At 44.8% G+C, this 26,572-nt stretch overlaps 1 protein-coding gene across 8 annotated transcripts in view; it reads left to right on the forward strand.

The window, feature by feature from the left end:
• The window catches only part of pomt2 (protein-O-mannosyltransferase 2), a 231,480-nt gene extending 205,196 nt beyond the window's left edge, over positions 1–26,284 (forward strand). For 3 of the 8 annotated variants that reach the window (XM_063042693.1, XM_063042749.1, XM_063042759.1), the window contains 3 exons: positions 4,493–4,633; positions 6,271–6,382; positions 21,870–26,280. In XM_063042693.1, coding sequence (XP_062898763.1) covers positions 4,493–4,633; positions 6,271–6,382; positions 21,870–21,975 — 359 coding nt within the window. In that variant the 3' untranslated portion in view covers positions 21,976–26,280. Of the gene's footprint in view, positions 1–4,492; positions 4,634–6,270; positions 6,383–21,869 lie in introns of all 8 variants that reach the window. The other 5 variants (XM_063042731.1, XM_063042740.1, XM_063042721.1 and 2 more) reach the window with 4 other exon arrangements.
• The last annotated feature ends 288 nt before the right edge of the window (positions 26,285–26,572 follow it).

Here is a 26,572-nt window from a genome sequence, read left to right on the forward strand (position 1 = left end):
TACACGCATGGTGTTTCCTCCCAGGTGCCAGGGTACAGGATGTCTTGGATCGAGTGCAGAGTATTCTGAAGGGGGAAGGTGACCAGCCAGAAGTCTTGGTATACGTTAGTACCAATGATATAGGTAGAAAAAGAGAGGACGTCCTGAAGAGAGAATTCAGGGAGTTGGGTAGGAAGCTGAAAAGCAGGACCTACAGGGTAGTAATCTCAGGATTGCTGCCTGTACCACATGCTATCGAGCGCAAGAATAGCATGATCAGGCATATGAATGTGAGAAACTAGTGTAGGAGGCAGGGCTTTGGGTTCCTGGATCATTGGGGCATCTTCTGGGGAAGGTATGACCCATACAAAAAGGACAGGTTACACCTGAACCCAAAGGGGTCCAATATCCTAGCAGGCAGGTTTAATAGAGTTGTTAGGGAGGGTTTAAGCTAATTTGGTAGGGGGATGGGAACCAGAGTGATAGGGCTGAAGAGGGGGAAAACAGAAATAAATCAAAGATAGTGTGCAACAGAGATGATAGAAGGGACAGGTAGGAGTTGAGACATAATCAAAGCTAGTGGGATGAGTTACAAGGCAATAGAGGCATGGTGCAGTTAAAACAGAAAGCAGCAAATACTGAGCTGAAAGTGTTGTATTTGAATGCACACAGCATAAGAAATAAAATGGACGATCTCGAATTCAGATTGGCAAGTATGACGTTGTGGCCATCTCTGAAATTTGGCTAAAGGATGGCTGCCATTGGGAGTTGAATGCCCAAGGATATACGGTGTATCAGAAAGATAGGTTAGTAGGCAGAGGGGGTTGTGTGGCCCTGTGTATAAGAAATAATATTAAATCATTAGAAAGGGATAACATGGGATTGCAAGGTGTAGAGTCTCAATGGGTTGAGTTAAGAAATGGCAAAGGTAAAAGGACCCAAATGGCAGTTGTATACAAGCCTCCAAACAGCAGCCAGGATGTGGATTGCAAATTACATCAGGAGACAGAAAAGGCATATCAGAAGGGCAATGTCATGATAATCATTGGGGATTTTAACATGAAAGTGGATTGGGAAAACCAGGCCAGTACTGGACCTCAAGAGAGAGAATTTGTAGAATATATAAGGGCTGGCTTTTTAGTACAGCTTGTTGTTGAGCCCACTAGGGGATCGGCTGTGCTGGATTGGGTGTTGTGCAATGATCCAGAGGTTATAAAAGAGCTTAAATTAAGGAACCCTTCGGGTACAGTGATCACAATATGATGGAGTTCACTTTGAAATTTGAGGAGAATCTAAATACCAATGTGTCAGTATTTCAGTGGAATAAAGGAAATTACAATGGCATGAGAGGGAAACTGGCCAAACTTGACTGGAAAGGTATAATAGCAGAGCAGCAATGGCTGGAGTTTCTGCGAAAAATGAGGGAAGTGCAAGATAGATATATTCCAAATAAGAAGAAATTTTTGAATGGAAGAAGGACACTACCATGGCTGACAAGTGAAGTCAGAGCCAAATTAAAAGCAAAAGAGAGGGCATACAAGGAAGCCAAAGCTAGTGGGAGGATGGGATTAGGAAGCTTTTAAAAACTTGCAGAAGGAAGCCAAGAAGGTCATTAGGAAGGAAAAGATGAATTATGAAAGGAAGCTAGTGACTAATACCAAAGAAGATACTGAAAGCTTTTTTAAAATAGATTAAATTAAATTACGAGGCCTCTCAGTCCTCATTTATTGTCATTTAGAAATGCATGCATTAAGAAATGATACAATGTTCCTCCAGTATGATATCACAGAAACACAGGACAGACCAAGACTAAAACTGACAAAAACCACATAATTATAACATATAGTTACAACAGTGCAAAGCAATACCGTAATTTGATAAACAGCAGGCCATGGGCACGGAAAAAAAAAAGTCTCAAAGTCCCGATAGCCCATCATCTCATGCAGACAGTAGAAGGGAGAAACTCTCCCTGCCATGAACCTCCAGCGCCGCAAACTTGCTGATGCAGCACCCTGGAAGCACCCGACCACAGCCAACTCTGAGTCTGTCCGAAAACTTCGAGCCTCCAACCAGCCCTCCAACACCGAGCACCATCTTTGCCAAGCGCTTCGACCCCACCCCGGCCACCGAGCAACAAGCAAAGCGGAGGACTCGGGGCCTTCCCCTCCAGAGATTCTGGATCACACAGTAGCAGCAGCAGCGGCAGCGAAACAGGCATTTCAGAAGTTTCACCAGATGTTCCTCTGTGCTCTCACATCTGCCTCCATCAAATCAAGATTGTGCACGGCATCCTACTTGACAGATAACAGATATTCATCACCGGAGAGGCTGCTGCACGCTGCATCACGCCACCATCTTCTCCTGTCCTCTATAAAGGGTAAAAGAGATTTGAGGGTAGATATAGGAACAGTAGAAAATGACGCTGGAGATATTGTAATGAGAGCCGCAGAGCTGGCAGATGAACTGAATGCATATTTTGCATCAGTCTTCACAGTGGAAGATATCTGCAGTATTCCGGACATTCAAGAGTGTCAGGGAATTGAAGTATGTGCAGTGAAAATTACGACTGAGAAGGTCTGACCTGAGAAGGACGACTTAGTGGTCTGAGAGTGGATAAATCTCCTGGACCTGATGGAATGCACCCTCAGGTTCTGAAGTAAGTAGATGGAGAGATTGCGGAGGCATTAACAATGATGGTTCAAGAATCAATAGATTCTGGCATTGTACGGGATGACTGGAAAACTGCAAATGTTACTCCGCTATTTAAGAAGGGAGGCAGCAGAAAGGAAACTATAGATCTGTTAGTCTGATATCAGTGGTTGGGAAGTTGTTGGAATCGAATGTTAGGGATGAGATTACAGAATACCTGGAGGCACATGACAGGATCAGCCAAAGCCAGCATGTTTTCCTAAAAGGAAAATCCTGCCTGACTAACATACTGCAATTTTTTGAGGAAATTACAAGCAGGGTAGACAAAGGAGACGTAGTAGATGCGGTGTATTTGATTTTCAGAAGGCTTTGACAAGGTGCTGCACGTGAGGCTGTTTAGCAAGATAAGATCCCATGGAATTACAGGGAAGTTACTAGCGTGGGTGGAGCATTGGCTGATCGGCAGAAAACAGAGAATGGGAATAAAGGGATCCTATTCTGGCTGGCTGCCCGTTACCAGTGGAGTTCTACGGGAATCGGTGTTGGGAGTCCTTGTGCAAGATACCCTAAAGGTTAACCCCCAGGTTGACTTGGTGGTGAAGAAAGCGAATGTAATGTTGGCATTCATTTCTCGAGGTATAGAATATAACAGCAGGGATGTGATGTTGAGGCTCTATGAGGCACTCATGTGACCACAGTATAGTGTGAAGTTTTTGGCTCCTTATTTTAGAAAGGATATACTGACATTGGAGAGGGTTCAGAGAAGATTTACGAGAATGATTCCAAGAATGAAAGGGTTACCGTATGAAGAATATCTGGAAGCTCTTGGGCTGTATTCCCTGGAGTTCAGGAGAAGGAGAACGAGGGGGGATCTCATAGAAACATTCTGAATGTTAAAATGCCTGAACAGATTAAATATGGCAAAGTTATTTCCCGTGGTAGGGGAGTTGAAGACAAGAGGGCATGACTTCAGGACTGAAGGACGCCCATTTGGAACAGAGATGTGGAGAAATTACTTTAGTCAGAGTGTGGTAAATCTGTGGAATATGTTGCCACGAGCGGCTGTGGAGGCCAAGTCATTGGGCGCATTTAAGGCAGAGATAGATAGGTTCTTGATTAGCCAGGGCATCAAAGAGTATGGGGAGAAGGCAGGGGAGTGGGGATGACGGGAAGAATTGGATCAGCCCATGATTGAATGGTGGAGCCAACTCGGGTCGAATGGCCTACTTCTGCTCCTATATCTTATGGTCTTACATAACTGAAAAACTTTTGGTATCCTGCTTATATTACTGGCTAGGCTGCCCTCATATTTAATCTTTTCCCCTCTTATAGCTCTTTTAGTTGCCTTATACTATGATCCTCCTAATATCTCTTACTTGTCTGGATTAAACTTCATTTTATTCTTTCTGTGCCCATATTTCCAACTGGTCAATATCATGTGTATTCTTTCACCCTTCTTCACTCCACATTGCACCAACTTTGGAGTTGTCTGCAAACTTACTAATCAGACCATCTGCATTTTCATCCAAATAATTTTTATATATCACAGTCAGGATATGATGCAGGGTTTTGACTTGATTTTGACAGTTCCTCTTCCCCAGGGATGCTGAGTTCCTCCAATGGTTTGTATTTTAATCTGTACAGAGAGACAGATTTGGGATGTAAATAATTCAGACAATTAACACAGAAGAGACACAAAGTACCTGATGTGTGTGAGCATAAAAGTTCTGCTGAGGGAGGCGCATCATGTGGCGTGATATCAGGCACTTTGCTCCCCAAAGGGCCAGCACAGATTCATATCACATCAGGAGGAGAATGTTTGTATGGTGTTTCAGAAATGACTGGCCGTTGTTTTGTTTTGCAGAGCGCTGTTACATTATTCTGCGTGCAGCCAGGCACGTGTTGCTGGGTTGGATCCTGCATTATTTACCATTCTACCTGATGGGCCGAATTCTCTACTATCATCACTACTTCCCGGCAATGCTCTTTAGCAGCATGTTAACAGGTGTGTAAAATCCTTTATCCTTTCAGCATTAGACCATAAGATAGAGGAGCAAAATTGACAATAGACAATAGGTGCAGGAGTAGTCCATTCAACCCTTCGAGCCAGCACCGCCATTCACTGTGATCATGGCTGATCATCCACAATCAGTATCCAGTTGCTGCCTTATCCCCATAACCTTTGATTCCGCTATCTTTAAGAGCTCTATCCATCTCTTTCTTGAAAGCATCCAGAGACTTGTCCTCCACAGCCTTCTGGGGCAGAGCATTCCATATATCCACCACTCTCTGGGTGAAAAAGTTTTTCCTCAACTCCATTCTAAATGGCCTACCCCTAATTCTTAAACTGTGGCCTCTGGTTCTGGACTCACCCATCAGCGGGAACATGCTTCCTGCCTCCAGCGTGTCCAATCCCTTAATAATCTTATATGTTTCAATAAGGTCCCCTCTCAGCCTTCTAAATTCCAGAGTATACAAGCCCAGTCGCTCCAATCTTTCGACATATGACAGTCCCGCCATCCCGGGAATTAACCTTGTGAACCTACGCTGCACTCTCTCAATAGCAAGAATGTCCTTCCTCAAATTTGGAGACCAAAACTGCACACAGTACTCCAGGTGTGGTCTCACCAGGGCCCTGTACAGCTGCAGAAGGATTCTCTTTGCTCTTAGACTCAATTCCCCTTGTTATGAAGGCCAGTATGCCGTTAGCTTTCTTCACAGCCTGCTGTACTTGCATGCTTGCTTTCAGTGACTGATGTACAAGAACACCTAGATCTCATTTTACTTCCCCTTTTCCTAACTTGACTCCATTTAGATAATAATCTGCCTTCCTGTTCTTACCACCAAAGTGGATAACCTCATAGTTATCCACATTAAACTGCATCTGCCATGCATCTGCCCACTCACCCAGCCTGTCCAAGTCACCCTGCATTCTCATAACATCCTCCTCACATTTCACACTGCCACCCAGCGTTGTGTCATCGGCAAATTTGCTAGTGTATTGAATGTTGGAGTATTCTATTAATAGGATTGTAGAACTGGTGCAATAGGATTGATTGTGCAGCCCGACAAATAATCATGTCTGAATTTTTCTCAATCTCATTCTTTGGCCTTCCTCCCGCATTTGACGGTAGTAATGAGAAGAGGGCATGTCCCTGTTGGTGAGAGTCCTTCAAGACGGAACCCTCTGCGGCATAGGGCGATCTTTATTTGCTCTTATTTCTCATATCATTACTATTGTTTTCCTTATTTCTTGTCCAGTGGTGAAAATGTCTTTGGAAATGCCAAAGATGTGCAATTAATGTAAAAAGCTACAATTGAGTTCATGTTTCTATTCTGTTCAAGATTGATCCAGTAAATTAATCATTAGTCTAAATTCCAGCTTCACAAAGTTCACATCAGTTCAATTTTTCAGTCATCAAATGCCAAATTAAGTTATTGTTTAAAAAAATGCAACACTTTTCCCACTCACAAAATGCTGAAGGAACACTGCGGGTCAAGCAGCATCTATGGAAATGAATAAACAATCAACATTTTGAGCCAAAACACTGAGTTCTTTCGACATTTTGTGTATGTTGCTCTAGTTTTCCAGCATCTGCAGAACCTCTTGTGTTTATATTTTCATATTTATTTCTTTTTCAGCAATTACCTGGCATGTTCTGCTGCAAAGTTCTGACCTCTTCTTAAGCCATCAGGTAGCCCGAAGAGTTTACACTGGTGGGGTTATATGCTTGATTTTTGCCTGTATGTACAGGTAGGCATGTCTCTTAAAAAAAAATGGGATTGATTCACAGTTCTACCTATGAAAACAAGTTTTGTTCATTCTAACAATCTCATGTTGACTTCATTTACTCACCTGCAGCATCATTTGGAGAAGATAACTTCTACAAAGTGTTTCCAATCCTTTTCTTGACTTTACCTTTCTCATTTGGATTCCCACTTCATCTGAGCAGATAGATGGAGGGTCAGGTAGCTAGACCATAGACCAGAGACATGGGAGCCATTCAGCCCGTCGAGTCTGCTCCGCCATTCCATCATGGCTGATCCCAATCCCACCCAACTGATCAGGAAATGATCAACTTCTGCCTTAAGTATACCCAAGGACTTGGACTCCACCACTGTCTGTGGCAGAGCATTCCACAGATTCACTACTCTCTGGCTAAAAAAATTCCACCTCACCTGTGTTCTAAAAGGTCGCTCTTCAGTTTTGAGGTTGTGCCTTCTAGTTCTGGATACCCCCACCAGAGGAAATGTCCTTCCCACACCCACCCTATCTAGTCCTGTCAACATGCAGTGGGTTTCAATGAGACACCCCCCCCCGCATCTTCTAAATTCCCGTGAGTGCAGGCCCAAAGCTGCCAAGAGCTCCTCGTATGTTAACCCCATCATTTCCAGAATAAGACCATAAGACTTGGGAGCAGAATTAGGCCATTTGGCCCATCAAGTCTGGTCTGCCATTCAGTCACGGCTGATCCTTTTCTCCCTCCTCAACCCCATTCCCCAGCCTTCTCCCCGTAACCTTTGATGCTGTGTCAAATCAACAGCCTATCATCCCTTCTTTAAATAAACCTAATGACCTGGCCTCCACGGCTGCATGTGGTAACAAATTCCACAAATTCACCACTTTCTGGCTAAAGAAACCTCTGTTTTAAATGGTCGCCCCTCTATCCTGAGGCTGTGCCCTCTTGTCCTAGACTCCCCCCCCCACTCTGGGAAATATCCTTTCCACATCTACACTGTCTAGGCCGTTCAACATTTAAAAGTTTTCAATGACATTTCCCCCCTCATCCTTCTAAATTTCAGTGAGTACAGACCCAGAGCCATCAAACATTCCTCATATGATAACCCTTTCAATCCCAGAATCATCCTTGTGAAACTCCTCTGGACCGTCTCCAATGCCAGCACATTTTTTCTTACATGAGGAGCCCAAAGCTGTTCACGATACCCAAGGTGAGGTCTCACCAATGCCTTATATGCCTCAGCATCACGTCCCTGCTCTTGTGTTCTAGACCCCTTGAAATAAATGCTATCATTGCATATGCCTTTCTCACCAATGACTCAACTTGCAAGTTAACCTTTAGGGTGTTCTGCACAAGGATTCCCATATCCCTTTGCATCTCAGATTTCTGGGGTTTCTTCCCATTTAGAAAATAGTCTGCACATTTATTTCTACCAGCAAAATGCATGACCATGCATTTTCAAACATTGTCTTTCATTTGCCACTCTTTTGCCTATTCTTCTAATCTGTCTAAGTCCTTCTACAGCCTACCTGTCTCCTGAAAACTGTCTGCTCCTCCACCAATCTTCATATCATCTGCAAACTTGGCAACAAAGCATCTATTCCATCATCTAAATCATTGATAATATAGTAAAAAGACAAGTCATCCCAACAGCAACCCATGTGGAACACCACCAGTCACTGGCAGAATCATGAGGAATAATCCTCGTGCACCTCCTCTGGCCTTTCTCCAATGACAACACATCCTTTCTGAGATATGGGCCCCAAAACTGTTGATAATACTCCAACTGCAGCCTGACCAGTGTCTTATAAAGCCTCAGCATTATTTCCTTGTTTATATATTCTATTCCCCTTGAAATAAATGCCAACATTGCATGTGCCATCCTTACCACAGACTCAGCCTGTGGGAACCTTCTGGAGATTTTCATAGAAAATAGGTGCAGGAGTAGGCCATTCGGCCTACTGCACAAAGGCTTCTAAGTCCTCCTGCACCTCTGATGTTTGAACCTTCTCTCCATTTAGAAAATAGTCTCCACTATTGTTCCTTTTACCAAAATATATTATACATTTCCCAACGCTGTATTCCATCTGCCCCTTTTTGCCCATTCTTCCAATTTGTCTAAATCCTGCTGCAATCACATTGTTTCCTCTGCATGACCTACCCCTCCACCTATCTTCATATCATCCTCACGCTTTACCACAAAACCATCAATTCTATTATCGAAATCAGAGACAAACAATGTGAAAATTAGTAGTTCCAATACCGAACCCTGAAGAACACCAGGAGTCACCAGCAGCCAACCAGAAAAGGCCCCCTTTATTCCCACTCACTGCTTCCTGCCTGTCAGGCATTCCTCTGTCCATACCAGTATCTTTCTTGTAACCATGCGATTTTATCTTGTTAAGCATCCTCGTGTGGCACCTTATCAAATGCTATCTGAAAATCCAAGTCAACGAGATCCACTACCTCTCCTTTGTCTAGCCTACTTGTTACTTCCTGAAAGAACTCCAACATATCGGTCAGGCAAGATTTCTCTTGACAGGAACCATAAGACATAGGAGGAGAATGAGACCATTTGGCCCATCACGTCTGCTCCGCCATTCAATCGTGGCTGATCCTTTTTTTAAATCTCCTCCTCAACCCCAGTTCCTGACCTTCTCCCCGTAACCTTTGATGCCATGTCCAATCAAGAACCTATCAATCTCTGCCTTAAGTACACCCAACAGCTCAACAGCTCCACAGCTGCATGTGGCAACAAATTTCACAAATTCACTGCCCTCTGGCAAAAGAAATTTCTGCACATCTCTGTTTTGAATGAACATCCCTGTATCCTGAGGCTGTGCCCTCTTGTCCTAGACTCTCCCACCATGGGAAATATTCTTTCCACATCTACTCTGTCTAGGTCTTTCAACGTTCGAAAGGTTTCAAAGAGATCCCCACTCAACCATCTAAATTTCGGCGAGTACAGACCCAGAGCCATCAAACATTCCTCATATGGTAACCCCTGCATTTCTGGAATCATCCTTGTGAACCTCCTTTGAACCCTCTCCAATGCTAGCACATCTTTTCTAAGATGAAGAGTCCAAAACTGTTCACAATACTCAAAGTAAGGCCTCAACAGTGCCTTACAGAGCCTCAGCTTCACATCCTTGCTCTTGTATTCTAGACCTTTTGAAATAAATGCTAACATGGCATTTGCCTTCCTCATCACTGACTCGACCTGCAAGTTAATCTTTAGGGTGTTCCAACCATGCTGATATTGACTTATGGGTGTACAAAGGAGAGACAGTGGATGTTATTTACTTGGATTTTCGGAAGACATTTGTTAAGGTGCCACACACGAGGCTGCTTAACAAGATAAGATCCTGTGGCGTTCAAGGAAAGATATTGGCATTGATAGTGGAAAGCCTGACAGACAGGAGGCAGTGAATGGGTGCTGGTGACGAGTAGTGTTCCTCAGGGGCCAGTATGGCCATCGCTACTTTTCACATTGTTTGGCATTGATTTAGATAATGGAATTGATGGCTTTGTGGCAAACTTTGCGGATGATACGAAGATAGGTGGAGGGATAGGAAGTATGGAGGAAACAATGCGATTGCAGCAGGGTTTAGACAATTTGGAAAAATGGGCAAAAAAGTGGCAGATTGAATGTAGCATTGGGAAATGTATGATAATACATTTTAGTGAAAGGAACAACAGTGTGGAATATTACCTAATTGGGGAGAAGATTCAAACATCAGAGGTGCAGGAGTCTTCTTACAAGACTCTTAAGTTCCTCTGCACCTCTGATGTTCGAAGGTTAATATAAAGGTTCAGTCTGTGGTAAAGAAAGCAAATGCAATCCTGGCATTTATTTCAATGGAACAGAATATAAAAGCAGGGAGATAATTCTGAGACTTCATAAGACACCAGTCAGGCTGCACTTGGAGTATTGTCAACAGTTTTGGGCCCCATAGCGCGTAGCGCGCCAAGGTTTAAAAAGAGAAAATTTCAATGGTTCTTGTTTCAGTCGAAGCAAGCAGCTGAAGAAGGGAGTGAAAAAATCGGGTAGAAAAAGTTTTTTTTTAAACACTGCTCGGGGAGAAGGGTCTGCACTGCGCAGGCACGTGACGTAGAGTGCCAAGGTTTAAAAGCAGACCACCATATACAGCGGCCATCATTGTAGTGGCCATCGTCGGGGTGGACTGAGTCAGAGTGGGACTGCTTTGGCTCAACAGGCTTCGGTGAGAACAGGCAGAGGCCAGGGTAGGTTCTGGTAAGTTTTTTTGTTCAGATTATTTTGAGTAGAGAGAATGCCAGGCAGGATGTTGGAATGCTCCTCTTGCAGGATGTGGGAAGTCAGGGAGCCCTCCAGTGTCCCTGACAACGACTCCTGCAAGAAATGCATCCAGCTGCAGCTCCTAACAAATCGCGTTAGGGAACTGGAGCAGGAGCTGGATGGCCTGCGGATCATTCGGGAGAATGAGGAGATTATAGATCGTAGCTACAGGGAGGTAGTTACGCCAAAGGAGCAGAGGACAGGAAATTGGGTCACTGTCAGGCGAGGGAAGAGGAAAGGGCAGGCAGAGCAGGGTTCCCCTGTGGCCATTCCCCTCAACAACAAGTATACCGCATTGGATACTGTTGGGGGGGATGACTTACCTGGGACAAGCTGCAATAGCCGGATCTCTGGCACTGAGTCTGGCTCTGCAGTGCAGAAGGGAGGGTGGAAAAAGAGGAGAGCGGTAGTGATAGGGGACTCGATAGTTAGAGGTACAGATAGGAGGTTCTGTGGTCGTGACAGAGAATCCAGGATGGTTTGTTGCCTCCCGGGTGCCAGGGTCAAGGACGTCTCTGATCGCTTGCATGACATTCTGAAGTGGGAGGGTGATCAGCCAGATGTCGTGGTGCACATCGGTACCAATGACATAGCAAGGAAGAGTGAGTAGGTCCTGGAGAGTGAGTATAGAGAGCTTGGTAGGAAGTTGAAAAGCAGGACCTCAAGGGTGGTAATCTCAGGATTGCTACCTGTGCTACGTGCCAGTGAGGGTAGGAATAGGACGCTCTGGAGGATGAACAAATGGCTGAGGAACTGGTGTAGGGGGCAGAGTTTCAGATTTCAGGTTCATTGGGACCTCTTCTGGGGCAGGTGGGACCTGTACAAGAGAGACGGGTTACACTTGGACTACAGGGGGACCAATATCCTTTCAGGGAGGTTTGTGAGTGCTGTTGGGGAGGATTTAAACTAGATTTGCAGGGGGATGGGAACCAGAGTGCCAGAGCTGACAGTGTGGCTGGGGTGAAAATAAATGATGTTAAAAGTTCAAGCAAATCCGCTAATAGAAAGGTTGTGAGTGGTGGTAAAAATCTTCTGAGGTGTATATATTTCAATGCTAGGAGTATTGCGGGGAAGGCGGATGAGTTGAGGGTGTGGATTGACACATGGAATTATGACATTATAGCAATTAGTGAAACTTGGCTACAGGAGGGGCAGGACTGGCAGCTTAATATTCCAGGGTTCCGATGTTTCAGATGAGATCGAGGCAGAGGAATGAAAGGTGGGGGAGTAGCATTGCTTGTTAGGGAAAATATTACAGCAGTGCTCAGGCAGGACAGATTAGAGGGCTTGTCTACTGAGTCCTTATGGGTGGAGCTGAGAAACAGGAAAGGTATGGCCATATTAGTGGGATTGTATTACAGACCACCCAATAGTCAACGAGAATTGGAAGAGCAAATCTGCAGAGAGATAGCAGGCAACTGCAGGAAACATAAAGTTGTGGTGGTAGGGGATTTTAATTTTCCATATATTGATTGGGACTCCCATACTGTTAGGGGTCTAGATGGTTTAGAGTTTGTAAAATGTGTTCAGGGAAGTTTTCTAAATCAATATGTAGAGGGACCAACTAGAGGGGATGCAATATTGGATCTCCTGTTTGGAAACGAGTTAGGACAAGTGACAGAAGTCTGTGTAGGGGAGCACGTTGGTTCCAGTGATCATAACACCATTAGTTTCAACTTGATCATGGACAAGGATAGATCTGGTCCTAGGGTTGAGGATCTGAACTGGAAGAAGGCCAAATGTGAAGAAATGAGAAAGGATCTAAAAAGCGTGGATTGGGACAGGTTGTTCTCTGGCAAGGATGTGATCAGTAGATGGGAAGCCTTCAAAGGAGAAATTTTGAGAGCGCAGAATTTGTATGTTCCTGTCAGGATTAAAGGCAAAGTGAATAGGAATAAGGAACCTTGGTTCTCAAGGGATATTACAACTCTGATAAAGAAGAAGAGGGATTTGTATGACATGTATAGGAAGCAGGGAGTAAATAAAGTGCTTGAGGAGTATAAGAAGTGCAAGAAAATACTTAAGAAAGAAATCAGGAGGGCTAAAAGAAGACATGAGGTTGCCTTGGCAGTCAAAGTGAAGGATAATCCAAAGAGTTTTTACAGGTATTTTAAGAGCAAAAGGATTGTAAGGGATAAAATTGGTCCTCTTGAAGATCAGAGTGGTGGGCTATGTGCGGAACCAAAGGAAATGGGGGAAGATCTTAAATAGGTTTTTTGCGTCTGTATTTACTAAGGAAACTGGCATGAAGTCTATGGAATTAAGGGAAACAAGTAGTGAGATCATGGAAACTGTACAGATCGAAAAGGAGGAGCTCCTTGCTATCTTGAGGAAAATTAAAGTGGGTAAATCCCCGGGACCTGACAGAGTGTTCCCTCTGACCTTGAAGGAGACTAGTGTTGAAATTGCCGGGGCCCTGGCAGAAATATTTAAAATGTCGCTGTCTATAGGTGAGATGCCGGAGGATTGGAGAGTGGCTCATGTTGTTCCGTTGTTTAAAACAGGATCGAAAAGTAATCTGGGAAATTATAGGCCAGTAAGTTTAATGTCAGTAGTAGGAAGTTATTGGAGGGAGTACTAAGAGACAGAATCTACAAGCATTTGGATAGACAGGGACTTATTAGGGAGAGTCAACATGGCTTTGTGCCTGGTAGGTCATGTTTGACCAATCTATTGGAGTTTTTCGAGGAGGTTACCAGGAAAGTGGATGAAGGGAAGGCAGTGGATATTGTCTACATGGACTTCAATAAGGCCTTTGACAAGGTCCCGCATGGGAGGTTAGTTAGGAAAATTCAGTCGCTAGGTATACATGGAGAGGTGGTAAATTGGATTGGACATTGGCTCGATGGAAGAAGCCAGAGAGTGGTGGTAGAGAATTGCTTCTCTGAGTGGAGGCCTGTGACTCGTGGTGTGCCACAGGGATCAGTGCTGGGTCCATTGTTATTTGTCATCTATATCAATGATCTGGATGATAATGTGGAAAATTGGATCAGCAAGTTTGCTGATGATACAAAGATTGGAGGTGTGGTAGACAGTGAGGAAGGTTTTCAGAGCCTGCAGAGGGACTTGGACCAGCTGGAAAAATGGGCTGAATAATGGCAGATGGAGTTTAATACTGACAAGTGTGAGGTATTGCACGTTGGAAGGACAAATGTTAGGAATAGGTTAGGACTTTATTCCCTGGAGCGTAGAAGAATGAGGGGAGATTTGATAGAGGTATATAAAATTATGATGGGTATAGATAGAGTGAATGCAAGCAGGCTTTTTCCACTGAGGCAAGGGGAGAAAAAAACCAGAGGACATGGGTTAAGGGTGAGAGGGAAAAAGTTTAGAGGGAAGATTAGCGGGGACTTCTTCACACAGAGAGTGGTGGGAGTATGGAATGAGCTGCCAGACGAAGTGGTAAATGCGGGTTCTTTTTTAACATTTAAGAATAAATTGGACAGATACATGGATGGGAGGTGTATGGAGGGATATGGTCCGTGTGCAGGTCAGTGGGACTAGGCAGAAAATGGTTCGGCACAGCCAAGAAGAGCCAAAAGGCCTCTTTCTGTGCTGTAGTTTCTATGGTTTCTATATCTCAGAAAGGATGTGCTGTCATTGGAGAGAGTCCAGAGGAGGTTCATGTGGATAATTCTGGGGATGAAGGGGTTAACATATGAGGACTATTTGGCAGCTTTGGGCCTGTACTCACTGGAATTTAGAAGAATGCAGGAGTTAAGGTATTTGATAAGGTACCCCATGCAAGGCTTATTGAGAAATTAGGGAGGCATGGGATCCAAGGGGACCTTACTTTGTAGATCCAGAATTGGCTTGCCCACAGAAGGCAGAGAGTGGCTGCAGACGGGTCATATTCTCCATGGAGGTCAATGACCAGTGGTGTGCCTCAGGGATCTGTTCTGGGACCCCTTCTCTTCATGAAGTTTATAAATGTCCTGGATAGGTTAGTAAATTTGCTGATGACACAAAGTATGAGGTTGTTGTGGATAGTGTAGAGGGCTGTCAGTGGTTACAACAGGACATTGATAGGATGCAAAACTGGAATGAGAAGTGGCAGATGGAGTTCAACCCAGATAAGTGTGAGGTGGTTCATTTTGATAGGTCAAATATGATAGCAGAATATGGTATTAATGGTAAGACTCTTGGTGGTGTGGAGCATCAGACGGATCTTGGGGTCCGAGTCCATAGGACACTCAAAGCTGCTACGCAGGTTGACTCTATGATTAAGAAGGCATACGGCGCATTGGCCTTCATCAACCGTGGGATCGAGTTTTTGAGCCGAGAGGAAATGTTACAGCTTTATAGGATGCTAGTCAGGCGCCACTTGGAGTACTGTGCTCAGTTCTGGTCACCTCGTTACAGGAAGGATGTGGAAACTGTAGAAAGGGTGCAGAGGAGGTTTACAAGGATATTAAAAACGCAAACATGAGGAAATCTGGAGATGCTGGAAATTCAAGCAACACCCACAAAAACTGCTGGTGAACGCAGCAGGCTGGGCAGCATCTATAGGAAGAGGTACAGTTGACGTTTTGTGCAGAGACCCTTTGTCAGGACTAACTGAAAGAAGAAATAGTAAGAGATTTGAAAGGGGGTGGGGGAGGGGGAGATCCGAAATGATAGGAGAAGACAGGATGGGGAGGGATGGAGCCAAGAGCTGGAAAGAGAAGGGAGAGGATCATGGGACGGGAGGCCTAGGGAGAAAGAAAGGGGGGGAGCCCAGAGGATGGGCAAGGAGTTATAGTGAGAGGGACAGAGGGAGAAAAAAAGAGAGAAAAAAGGGAAAAGAAAAAATATAATAATAAATAAATAAGGGGGTACGAAGGGGAAGTGGGGCATTAACGGAAGTTAGAGAAGTCTGTGTTCATGCCATCAGGTTGTAGGCTACCCAGACGGAATATAACGTGTTGTTCCTCCAACCTGAGTGTGGCTTCAACTTTACAGTAGAGGAGGCCGTGGACAGACATATAAGAATGGGAATGGGATGTGGAATTAAAATGTGTGGCCACTGGGAGGTCCTGCTTTCTCTGGCAGACAGAGCGTAGGTGTTCAGCAAAACGATCTCCCAGTCTGCGTCGGGTCTCACCAATATATAGAAGACCACATCGGGAGCACCGAACGCAGTATATCACCCCAGCCGACTCACAGGTGAAGTGTCGCCTCACCTGGAAGGACTGTCTGGGGCCCTGAATGGTGGTGAGGGAGGACGTGTAAGGGCATGTGTAGCACTTGTTCCGCTTACAAGAATATGTGCCGGGAGGGATGGGGGGGGGGGCATGAGTGGACAAGGGAGTCGCGTAGGGAGCGATCCCTGCGGAAAGCAGAGAGAGGTGGGGAGGGAAAGATGTGCTTAGTGGTGGAATCCCGTTGGAGGTGGCGGAAGTTACAGAGAATTATATGTTGGATCCGGAGGCTGGTGGGGTGGTAGGTGAGGACAAGGGGAACCCTATTCCTAGTGGGGTGGGTTAGGGTTAGGGTAACCCTAACCCTAATGCGAGGATGGAGTGAGAGCAGATGTGCATCAAATGGGGGAGATGCATTTGAGAGCAGAGTTGATGGTGGAGGAAGGGAAGCCCCTTTCTCTAAAAAAGGAGGACATCTCCTTCGTCCTGGAATGAAAAGCCTCATCGTGAGAGCAAATGCAGTGGAGACAGAGGAATTGCAAGAAGGGGATGGCATTTTTGCAAGAGACGGTGGGAAGAGGAATAGTCCAGGTAGCTGTGAGAGTCCGTAGGCTGAAAGTAGACATCAGTAGATAAGCTGTCTCCAGAGATAGAGACAGAAAGATCAAGAAAGGGGAGGGAGGTGTTGGAAATGGACCAGGTAAACTTGAGGGCAGGGTGAAAGTTGGAGGCAAAGTTAATGAAGTCTTCTATATATTGGCGAGACCTGACACAGGCTGGGAGACCGTTTCGCTGAACACCTACGCTCTGTCCACCAGAGAAAGCAGGATCTCCCAGTGGTCGCACATTTTAATTCCACGTCCCATTCCCATTCTGATATGTCTATCCACGGCCTCCTCTACTGTAAAGATGAAGCCACACTCAGGTTGGAGGAACAACACCTTATATTCCGTCTGGGTAGCCTCCAACCTGATGGCATGAACATTGACTTCTCTAACTTCCGTTAATGCCCCACCTCCTCCTCATACCCCATCCGTTATTTATTTATTATTTTTTTTCTTTTTACCTTTTTTCCCTCTCTTTTTTCTCCCTCTGTCCCTCTCACTATAACTCCTCTCCCATCCTCTGGGCTCCCCTCCCCTTCTTTCTTTCTCCCTAGGCCTCCGGTCCCATGATCCTCTCCCTTCTCCAGCCTTGTATCCCTTTTGCCAATCAACTTTCCAGCTCTGAGCTCCATCCCTCCCCCTCCTGTCTTCTCCCATCATTTCAGATCTCCCGCTCCCCCTCCCCCTTTCAAATCTTACTATCTCTTCTTTCAGTTAGTCCTGCCGAAGGGTCGCGGCCCGAAACGTCGACTGTACCTCTTCCTATAGATGCTGCCTGGCCTGCTGCGTTCACCGGCATTTTTTGTGTGTGTTGCGTTACAAGGATGTTGCCTGGATTGAGGAGCATGCCTTGTGAGAATAGGTTTAGTGAACTCAGCCTTTTCTCCTTCGAGCGGCGGAGGATGAGATGTGACCTGATAGAAATGTATAAGATGATGAGAGGCATTGATCGTGTGGAAAGTCAGAGGCTTTTTCCCAGGGCTGAAATGACTAACATGAGAGGGTACAGTTTTAAGGTGCCTGGAAGTAGGTACAGAGGAGGTGTAAGTTTTTTAAGCAGAGAGTGGTGAGTGCGTGGAATGGGCTGCGGGCGACAGTGGTGGAGGTGGATATGATAAGGTCTTTGAAGAGCTGCCTGGATAGGTACATAGAGCTTAGAAAAGTAGAGGGCCATGGGTAACCCGACGTAATTTCTAAAGTAAGTGTGTTTGGCAGAACATTATGGGCCGAAGGGCCTGTATTGGGCTGTAGGTTTATCTCTGTTCTATGTTTCTATCTCATTAAAACCTACAGAATGTTGAAAGGCCAAGAGAAGGTGGATGTGGAGAGGATGTTTCCTATGGGAGGGTTATCCAGATCTAGAGGGCATAGACTCAAATTTGAGGGGTGACCTTTTAGAACAGAGGTAAGGAGGAATTTTTTTGGCCAGTGAGTAATAAATTTGTGGAATGTTTTGCCAATGACGGAGGTGGAGGCCAGATCCATGTATATATTTAAGGCAGAAATTGATTGTTTCCTGATCAGTCAGGTATCAAAGGATATGGCGAGAAGACAGGTGTATGGGGTTGAGTGGGATCAAGATCAGCCATGCTGGAATGGTGGAGCAGATTTGATGGGCTGAACGTAATAAAATCCAATGTGTCGGTATTTCGGTGGAATAAAGGAAATTACACTGGCGTGAGAGGGGAACTGGCCGAAATTGACTGAAAAGGGACATTTGCAGGAAGGACAGCAGAGCAGCAATGGGTGGAGTTTCTGCGAAAAATGAGGGAAGTGCAAGACAGATATATTCCAAATAAGAAGAAATTTTCGAATGGAAGAAGGACACTACCGTGGCTGACAAGTGAAGTCAGAGTCAAAGTAAAAGCAAAGGAGGGGGCATACAAGGAAGTCAGAGCTAGTGGGAAGATAGAGGATTGGGAAGCTTTTAAAAACATGCAGAAGGAAACTAAGAAGGTCATTTGGAAGGAAAAGATGAATTATGAAAAGAAGCTGGCAACTAATATCAAAGAAGATACTAAAAGCTTTTTTAAGTATATAAAGGGTAAAAGAGAGTCGAAGGTAGATATAGGACCAATACAAAATGATGCTGGAGATATTGTAATGAGAGATGCAGAGATGGCGGACGAACTGAGTGCGTATTTTGCATCAGTCTTCGGTATACCGGACATTCAAGAGTGTCAGGGAAGTGAAGTTAGTGCAGTGAAAATTACAACTGAGAAGGTGCTCAGGAAGCTTCGTGGTCTGAGGGTGGATAAATCTCCTGGACCTAATGGAATGCAGCCTCGGGTTCTGAAGGAAGTAGCTGGAGAGATTGTGTTAACGATGATCTTTCAAGAATCGATGGATTCTGGCATTTTACCGGATGACTGGAAAACTGCAAATGTTACTCTGCTATTCGAGAAGGGTGGCAGGCAGCAGAAAGGAAACTATAGACCTGTTAACCTGACATCAGTGGTTGGAAAGTTGTTGGAATCAATAGTTAGGGATGAAATTATGGTGTACCTGGAGGCACATGACAAGATAGGCCAAATCCTGCCTGACAAACCTACTGCAATTCTTTGAGGAAATTACAAGCAGGGTAGACAAAAGAGATTCAATAAAAGTGGTGTACTTCGATTTTCAGAAGGCATTTGACAAGGTGCCACACATGAGGCTGCTTAGCAAGATAAGATCCCGTGGGATTACAGGGGAGTTACTAGCCTGGGCGGAGCACTGGCTGATCGGCAGAAAACAGAGAGTGGGAATAAAGGGATCCTATTCTGGCTGGCTGCACAGGGGTTGGTGCTGGCAATGCTGCTTCTTACGATGTACATCAATGATAAGTACATGTTCAGCACAGCATAGTGGGCCGAAGGGCCTGTATTGTGCTGTAGGTTTTCTATGTTTTTCCCCAACAGGTTAGGGGTGTAGTGGACAGCGAAGAAGGCTATCTAAGCTTGCAGCGAGATCTAGACCAGTTGGAAAAATGGGCTGAAAAATGGCACATGGAATTTGCTAGACAAGTGCGAGGTATTGCACTTTGTGAGGGCAAATCAGAGCAGGTCTTACACATAAGTATTTGGGCACGGAGAAGAATGGTAGAACAGAAGTGTCTGGGAATACAGATCTATAATTCCTTGAAAGTGGCATCACAGGTAGATCGAGTCATAAAGAAAGCTTTTGGCACATTGGCCTTCATAAATCAATGGGTTGAGTACAGGAGTTGAGATGTTATTTTGAAATTGTACAAAATGCCGTTGAAGCCAAATTTGGAGTATTGTGTGCAGTTTTGACCACTTACCTGCAGGAGTGATGTAAATAAGCTTGAAAGAGTGCAGAGAAAATTTACAAAGATTTTGCTGGGAATTGAGGTCCTGAGTTATCGGGAAAGGTTAAATAGGTTAGGACTTTATTTCCTGGAGTGCAGGAAAATAAGGTGTTGTCTTATCAGACGATACAAAATTAGGAAGAAATTTACCAGAATGCTGCCTGGATTAGAGAACTTGTTTTATGGGGATAGGTTTATCAAGCTAGTTTTTTTTTCCTTGGAAGGAAGGAGGTTGTAAGGAGACTTGATAAAGGTGGTTAAGATGATAAGCTGAACAGCCAGTTACTTTTTGTCCGGGGCTGAAATAGCTAATATGAGAGGCCATAATTTTCAGCTGATTGGAGGAATTTACAGATCTTTTACACAAGGTGGTGGATATGCAGAATGTGCTGCGAGGACTGATGGTAGAGGCAGATACATTAGGGATATCTAAGGAGACCCTTAGATAACAAGCCCTTTGGCTCACAGACATGTGCCGAACATGTCCTTACCTGAGAACTACCGAGGCTTACCCATAGCTCTCTATTTTTCTAAGCATGTATATATCCAGGGACCCTATTATTTCCGCCTCCACCACTGCCACCAGCAGCCCATTCCTCGCACTCACCACTCTCTATGTAAAAAAAACTCACCCCTGACATCTTTTCTGTACCTACTTCTAAACACCTTAAAACTATGCCCTCCTATGCTAGCCATTTCAGCCCTGGGAAAAAGCCTCTGACTATCCACACGATCAATGCCTCTCATCATCTTATACACCTCTATCAGATCACCTCTCATCTTCCGTCGCTCCAAGGAGAAAAGGCTGAGTTCACTCAACCTATTCTCATAAGGCATGCTCCCAATCCAGGCAGCATTCTTGTAAATTTCCTCTGCACCCTTTCTATGGTTTCCACGTCCTTCCCGTAGTGAGGCAACCAGAATTGAGCACAGTACTCCAAGTGGGGTCTGACCAGGGTCCTATATAGCTGCAACATTACCTCTCGGCTCTTAAACTCAATCCTACAATTGATGAAGGCCAATACATCGTATGCCTTTTTAACCACAGAGTCAACCTGCGCAGCAGCTTTGAGTGTCTTACGGACTCGGACCCCAAGATCCGTCTGATCCTCCACACTGCCAAGAGTCTTGCCATTAATGCTATATTCTGCCATCATATTTAACCTATCAAAATGAACCATCTCACATTTATCTGTGTAGGGGGTCCCAGAACAGATCCCTGAGGCACACCACTGGTCACTGGCCTCCATGCAGAATATGACCCGTCTACAACCACTCTTTGCCTTCTGTGGGCAAGCAGTTCTCGATCCACGAAACAATGTCCCCTTGGATCCCATACCTCCTTACTTTCTCAATAAGCCTTGCATGGGGTACCTTTATCAAAAGCCTTGCTGAAATCCATATACACTACATCTACGGATCTATCTTCATCAATGTGTTTCGTCACATCCTCAAATAAACACATGGATGAAAGAAAAATGTAGGGTTATATGAACAAGAGAGAATCTGCAGATGCTGGAAATCCGAGCAACACACACAAAATACCGGAGGAACTCAATGGCCAGCAGCATCTATGGGGGAAGAAAGTGCAGTCTATGTTTTGGGACATCCTGCGGAAGGGTATTGGCCGGAAACATCGACTGTACGTTTTTCCCATAGATGTTGCATAAATGCTGAGTTCCTCCAGCATTTTGTGTGTGTTGAAGGGCTAAATGGGAGGGATTGATCTTAGAGTCTGTTAAAAACTTGGCACACCATGGGCTGAAGGGCCTGTACTGTGTTGTACCATTTGTGTATGGTGAGTACAAGGTGTGAGTTCCTTACAAAATATATGGCAGTTCCTCACCTGAGCTAAACCAACAGCACCACTCAAACCACGAGCACGTTTTGTCAAATGGAGTACAAAGGGACTAGCTCGAGTCATAGATGTGACTATCACTGTAAAGATGTCTCCTTTTCTCCTCCTTAATCCCCTCTTCACTGCAATTCTTCCTTCCTGATTGAACTGGTCTGTTGGGATGATGTAGTTTGAGTTGGTGGGTAACCTTCCATTGCCAGTCTTTTTCTTTGCCATTTCAGAGATCTGTACTGATTCAATGTGCAAGATTCCTTCGATCTGTAGAGAATCACTGTTCTCTTTTATTCCAGCTTCTATTTGTTTCATCCACTGGCCTATGGGATGGTTGGCCCGTATGCTCAGGATCCTCACAGTCCAATGGCAGGGTTGAGGTGGATGGAGTCTTGGGAATTCTAAACCTCACTGAGCTCAGACACGAGTGACAGCAGCCGTTCAGTGTCAGAGCATTGCCACAACGCTAAAGCGAAGATTCTGTGAAGAGGAATGGGGCGACTTGCTTTGCCAAACTTTTCATCAATTCTTCTCATCTTCAACACAAACAATGGTGTTATTAAACAGACATTTGTGAGAGTTTACTTGGAGTATTATGGTCACAGATTCACAGGCATATTGCTGGAACTGGAGGCCTTTAGTTATAAGAATAGAATGGATAATAGATAGATAGATGTACTTTATTGATCCCGAGGGAAATTGGGTTTTGTTACAGCCGCACCAACCAAGAATAGAGCATAAATATAGCAATACAAAAACCACAAACAATCAAACAATAAAATGCAAACTATGCCAGATGGAAAATAAGTCCAGGACTAGTCTATTGGCTCAGAGTGTCTGACCCTCCACGGGAGGAGCTGCAAATTCAATGGCCACAGGCAGTAACGACCTCCCTTGCCGCCCAGTGTTGAATCTCAGTGGAATGTGGCCGAAGTCCAACAGTAAAAAGTTCAATATCCGGTCTACAAACACATTCCTCGATCGTAATATGACCCGGATTACACCATCTGTTGTTAACCAGAACAGTAAGCACCCAACTCCTTTACGCTTACTACTCTCAGTGCACTTCTGGTCAGCCCGAACGGTCTGGAAGCCGTCCATGGAAAAGTTTTGATTGGGTATGTCCTCGTGCAGCCCCGTTCCAGTGAAACACATAACACTGCACTCCCGAAATATTCTCTGACGCCTGGCTAGTGCCGTGAACTCGTCCATTTTATTACCTACCGAACTCCTCTTCTCCATAAGTCTCCATAAGCTGGGACTGTTGTCTCTAAACCAAAGTATAATATTTCTTTATGGAGGTATATCCCTCTTGTGGATAAGGTAGATTGTCACAGACTTATCCCAGGGTAGGGAGTAGAACTAGACGCATGGATATGTGAACATAGAAAGATTTAAAGGGGACCTGCAGGTGATGGATATGTGGAACAAAGTGCCAGGGGAAGTGGTAGGGGTGGTTGTGTAAATAACCCTACAGGGCTGGTGGAAAAGGCAGAAACATTAGGGCCTTTTAAGATGCTCTTAGATAGGGATATTGAGGAACACATAGCAAGGAAGGGTTAGATTGATCTTAGAGTAGGTTAAAAGATCAGTGCACGATTGTGGACTGAAGGGCCTGTGCTGTTCTATGTTCTAAAGGACATTTATAGACAATAGGTGCAAAAGTAGACCATTCAGCCCCTCGAGCCTGCACCGCCATTCTGAGATCATGGCTGATCATCTACTATCAATACCCGGTTCCTGCCTTGTCCCAATAACCCTTGATTCTCCTATCCATAAGATACCTATCTAGCTCCTTCTTGAAAGCATCCAGAGAATTGGCCTCCACTGCCTTCTGAGGCAGCACGTTCCACACCTCCACAACTCTCTGGGAGAAGAAGTTCCTCCTCAACTCTGTCCTAAATGACCTACCCCTTATTCTTAAACCATGCCCTCTGGTACTGGACTCTGCCAGCATCTGGAACATATTTCCTGCCTCTATCTTGTCCAATCCCTTAATAATCTTATATGTCTCAATCAGATCCCCCCCTCAATCTCCTTAATTCCAGCGTGTACAAGCCCAGTCTCTCTTAACCTCTCTGCGTAAGACAGAGGAACAAGGACAAGAAAGATTTAGAGCAGATTCTGGATTGGGTGTTGTGCAATGAACTGGAATGTGGCCTAATCAATGTTTTATCCAGTGGCAATATGGCTGTTCAGTTTTTGATGCATTAAGGGCCTGTACTCAGTGGAATTTAGAAGAATGCAGGGGGATCTCATTGAAACCTACAGAATGTTGAAAGGACTAGATAGTGTGGATGTGGAGAGGATGTTTCCTATGGTGGGGTATCCAGAACTAGAGGGCACAGTCTCAAACTTGAGGGGCGACCCTTTGGAACAGAGGGAAGAAGGAACTTTTTTTAGTCAGAGTGTAGTAAATCCGTGGAATGCTCTGCCACAGACTGCGGTGGAGGTCAAGTCTGTAGGTATATTTAAGGCGGCAGCTGATTGTTTCCTGATTGGTCAGGGCATCAAAGGGTATAGCAAGAAGCCAGGTGTATGGGGTTGAGTGGGATCTGGGATCAGCTATTGATGGAATGGCGGAGCATACACAATGGGCTGAGTGGTCTAATTCTGCTCCTATGTCGTATAGTCTTATGGAATTGATTCACGAGCTTAAGGTAAAGGAACTCTTAGGGGCCAGTGATCATAATATGATAGAATTCACCCTGCAATTTGAGAAGGAGAGGCTAAAGTCAGATATGTCAGTATTACAGAGGAGTAAAGGGAATTACAGAAGCATGAGAGAAGAGCTGGTCAAAATTGATTGGAAAAGAACATTGGCAGGGATGACAGCACAGCTGCGATGGCTGGAATTTCTGGAAGCAATTCGGAAGGCGCAGGATATATATATATATCCCAAAGAGGAAGAAGTATTCTAAAGGCAAAGTGACAAAACTGTGGGTAACGGGAAGTCAAAGCTAGCAAAAAAAAAAGCCAAAGAGAGGGCATATAACAGAACAAAAATTTGTGGGAAGTTAAAGGATTGGGAAATTTTTAAAACCAGCTAAAAAAAATGATTAAGAAGGAAAAGATAGAATACAAAGGCAAGCTAACCAATAATATTGAAGAGGATACCAAAAGTTTCTTCAGATACATGAAGTGTAAAAGAGAGGTGAGAGTAGATAGGGGACCGCTGGAAAATGATGCTGGAGAGGTAGAAATGGGGAACAAGGAAATGCGGGATGAGCTGAATAAGTATTTTTCATCACTCGTCACTGTGAAAGACACTAACAGTATGCCAGAAGTTCGAGAGTGCAGGGGTCAGAAGTGTGTGAAGTTGCCATTATTAGGCAAAAGGTACTTGGGAAACTAAAACGTCTGAAGCATAGAACCATAGAACACTACAGCACAGTACAGGCCCTTCAGTCCTCGATGTTGTGCCGACCCATATAATTCCTTAATAAAAAAAGTACTAAACCCACACTACCCTGTAACCCTCTATTTTTCTTTCATCCATGTGCCCGTCCAAGAGGCTCTTAAATACCCCTAATGTTTCAGCCTCCACCACCATCCCTGGCAAGTTATTCCAGGCACCCACAACCCTCTGTGTAAAAAAAAACTTAGCCCGATGTCTCCCCTAAGCTTCCCTCCCTTAACTTTGTACATATGCCCTCTGGTGTTTGCTATTTGTGCCCTGGGTACTGGCTATCCACCCTATCTATGCCTCTCATAATCTTGTAGACCTCTACCAAATCCCCTCTCATCCTTCTACACTCCAAAGAGAAAAGTCCTAGCTCTGCTAACCTTGCCTCATAAGACTTGTTTTCCAATCCCCGCAACATCCTGGTAAATCTCCTCTGCACCCTCTCCATAGCTTCCACATCCTTCCTATAATGAGGTGACCAGAATTGAACACAATAACTAAGTGTGGTCTCACCAGAGATTTGTAGAGTTGCAACATGATCTCTCTACTCTTGAACTCAATCCCCTATTAATGAAGCCTAGCATCCCATAGGCCTTTTAACTACCCTATCAACAGGTGCAGCGACCTTGAGGGATGTATGGATTTGAACCCCAAGGTCCCTTTGTTCATCCACACTCTTAAGTAACTGACCATTAACCCTGTACTCAGCCTTCTGGTTTGTCCTTCCAAAATGCATCACCTCACACTTATCCAGATTGAACTCCATCTGCCACTTTTCTGCCCAACTCTGCATCCTGTCTATATCCTCTTGTAACCTTCGACAACCTACAGCTCCATCCACAACTCCTCCAATCTTTGTGTCATCTGCAAACTTACTCACCCATTCTTCCGCCTCTTCATCCAGGTCATTTATAAAAATGACAAATAGCAGGGGTCCCAGGACAGATCCCTGCAGCACTGACCTCCAGACAGAATACTTTCCTTCCACAACTACCCTCTGCTTTCTTCCCTTTAGCCAATTTCTTATCCAAACAGCCAAGGTTCCACTGATCCCATGCCTCGTGACTTTCTGGATGAGCCTCTCGTGAGGGACCTTGTCAAATGCCTTGCTAAAATCCATGTAGACCACATCTACTGCCATACTCTCATCAATTTTTTTTTGTTACCTCTTCAAAGAGCTCAGTTAGGCTCGTGAGGCATGATCTTCCCTTCACAAAGCCAAGTTGACTATCCTTGAGTAGACTGTACTTCTCCAAATGCTCGTAGATCCTTTCCAATAGTTTGCAGACCACCAACGTAAGACTCACCAGTCTATAGTTCCCAGGTTTCTCCCTATTACCTTTTTTAACAAAGGAACTACATTTGCCATTCTCCAATCCTCCGGCACCTCCCCTGCAGCCGAAGAGGATTCAAAGATCATAGCTACTGCTCCGGCGATCTCTTCTCTCACTTCCCACAGCAACCTGGGCTATATCATGTCCGGCCCTGGGGATTTATCAATCTTGATGTTTTTAAGAAGATCCAACACTTCTTCCTTAATCCCCACATTGTCCAGCACACGGGCCTGTTCTATTTCGACCTCACCCTGATCAAGGT

The sequence above is a fragment of the Mobula hypostoma genome, chromosome 1, assembly GCF_963921235.1.
Source record: "Mobula hypostoma chromosome 1, sMobHyp1.1, whole genome shotgun sequence".
In the NCBI taxonomy this organism is placed as follows: domain Eukaryota; kingdom Metazoa; phylum Chordata; class Chondrichthyes; order Myliobatiformes; family Myliobatidae; genus Mobula; species Mobula hypostoma.